General features: G+C 42.0%; 1 protein-coding gene across 1 annotated transcript in view; it reads left to right on the forward strand.

The window, feature by feature from the left end:
- The window catches only part of LOC105534192 (leucine-rich repeat-containing protein 37A3-like), a 23,391-nt gene extending 22,149 nt beyond the window's left edge, over positions 1-1,242 (forward strand). The window contains exon 9 of the mRNA XM_011972875.1: positions 1,124-1,242. Within this exon, the coding sequence (XP_011828265.1) occupies positions 1,124-1,242 (119 nt within the window). The remainder of the gene's footprint in view (positions 1-1,123) is intronic.
- Positions 1,243-2,123: the final 881 nt, after the last annotated feature.

Here is a 2,123-nt window from a genome sequence, read left to right on the forward strand (position 1 = left end):
AGGCATACCATACTCACTGCCATGCTTACCTTTCGGTTGGGCACCTTTGTCCTCCTTCCCATTGGTCTTCTGGCTCCTACCCAACTGTCTAGTCCCTGTCTCTTATACACATCTAGATGTGTATACATACATTGTCGTGAGTCCAAATTGCCTGGTGATCAATTGTTACATTATTTTAAGTATTTGTTTTTTTTATTTTTAATTGATAAATTTGTAAAGTGATGATATAATTGCTTTATTTTTATTTACTCATTCAGAGTTAAACTCCCTCAATTTCTGAACTATTCCCTTGCTGAGAGTCAGGTTCTCAGTTATTATTAGAAAATGTAATAATAGAACTGTTCCATATTCATAAAGGACCAAGACAAAGGAATGGGAAGACTAGGGAATAACATTAACATCCACACACTGTGTACTGTGCTCTGTGCTTGATGCTTTGCCCCCAGTGATAATTTCTTCATACAGTGCAATGTAGTTTGTAAGCTGGTTTTATATCCATGAGATCTCAAGTACTCTCGGCCTTATAGGACAGATGTAGATCCAGTTTTGTTTTTGTTTTTGTTTTCACAATTTTATAAGAGTACAAGTGATGCTATTTTATTTGAAGCCTGAGAGCTTCTGGTTCCATAACCAGAAATTGCTACCTGGCTCTTCTAATGGGATGAGGGATTTTCCAAGCTTAGACCATGCAACTCTGAACGTGCTCTGAATCTCAAACCTTTCTATTCACAGAACAAATGCTCAAGTGCTTTCAGGAGTTTTTCTGTAGATTAGGTTTATTAGCACCAACTTCATGACTTCTAAAATGTGACTGCTTTCATGTCCAGATAGCTTGAATACAGGTATCTACCAGTGATATGGGGTGGATGATGAATAATGCTTGGCTACATAAAGTCAGTGTTGTTTATTTTTCAAAACTTTTTTTTTTACCAATTATATTCTTCCCTTCTCCCCAGGAGGTGGGCAGAACAGCATTGGTAATCTCCTTTTACAGATGAGGAAAAACAAGATCAGAGGTGCTAAGTGCTGTACCTTGTTCCAGGTCTTCTGTCCCAATTCTGGGTTCTCCCCAAGCCCATGTTTCTCCTTTCTCACAATCTTTACTTCTTCCTCTGACCCTCAGCACCACCCAAAATACTTTTAATTCTGGAAAAGAAAATCAGCTGCACACTGGTACACTTGACCTTCATGCAGTCAGAAGCTTTGGATGATTCTGCATGCAAAATATTAGAGATGAAATGAAAGCAAAGTAGGCAACTGATAAAAGTTGCTTTTTCCCTTCTGCATTTTAGGACCTCAAGTAATGTTTATCCAGAAACTGCTGTCATACCATAGATTCATTGTATATTTAACAACATAGGCATACAATCTGGCAAATTAAAAACCTCTTAACCTACACCCTGAATCCCTGCCCAAATTTAAGAAAAGAACTAGGGTGGACACAGTGTTTTTTCCATGTCGCGTCTTCTGTGATGGAGCTACAGTATGTGGGAGCAGAGAATGGGGTGGGTGGGTGGAGCGTGTGCCAGATGAGGATCTATCAGCAATGGGAGGGGCTCTCCACATTAGCATCTCCACCCTGCTCCTCTCAGAGGACCGCCTTCCATTGCATTCAGCTGTGATGGTAGCAAGAACACAGGCACACCGAGGACAAGGAGTGAGGGAGCCTTGTGCTCTCTCTCTGCATGTGAGGCAGGACAGCACAGGGTATGGAGCAGCCTGCAGAGAGGCCAGCTCATCAGGTCATCATGGTAGCACTTGTCTTCCACCTTGAGCTTTGACTGAGCACTGGGCAACTGGCCCCTGGGGATCAATGGAATAATCCTAAGCAGACTTACTCTGTGTCACACTATGGAATGTTCCAAGTAGGTGGCCATGTTTTCAAAAGATGTCTTTTTCTCCTTTCGTTGTTGCCATTTCATAGGTTTAGGATTGGGTGTGTTTCTCCTCTCTGAATGGCACTCGAATGTTTGCTGACTCCTACTCCGTGTGACTGGGGCGTACAGCTGTGGACTGATGCATGCTGTCCCATCATCTTTCATGATCAAAGCAGTCTCTTCTTTTTTCACAGCTGAAGAAGCATCTGTAGGGAATCCAGAAGGAGCGTTCATGAAGGTGTTACA

This window comes from Mandrillus leucophaeus, unplaced genomic scaffold (genome assembly GCF_000951045.1).
Source record: "Mandrillus leucophaeus isolate KB7577 unplaced genomic scaffold, Mleu.le_1.0 Scaffold1310, whole genome shotgun sequence".
In the NCBI taxonomy this organism is placed as follows: Eukaryota; Metazoa; Chordata; class Mammalia; order Primates; family Cercopithecidae; genus Mandrillus; species Mandrillus leucophaeus.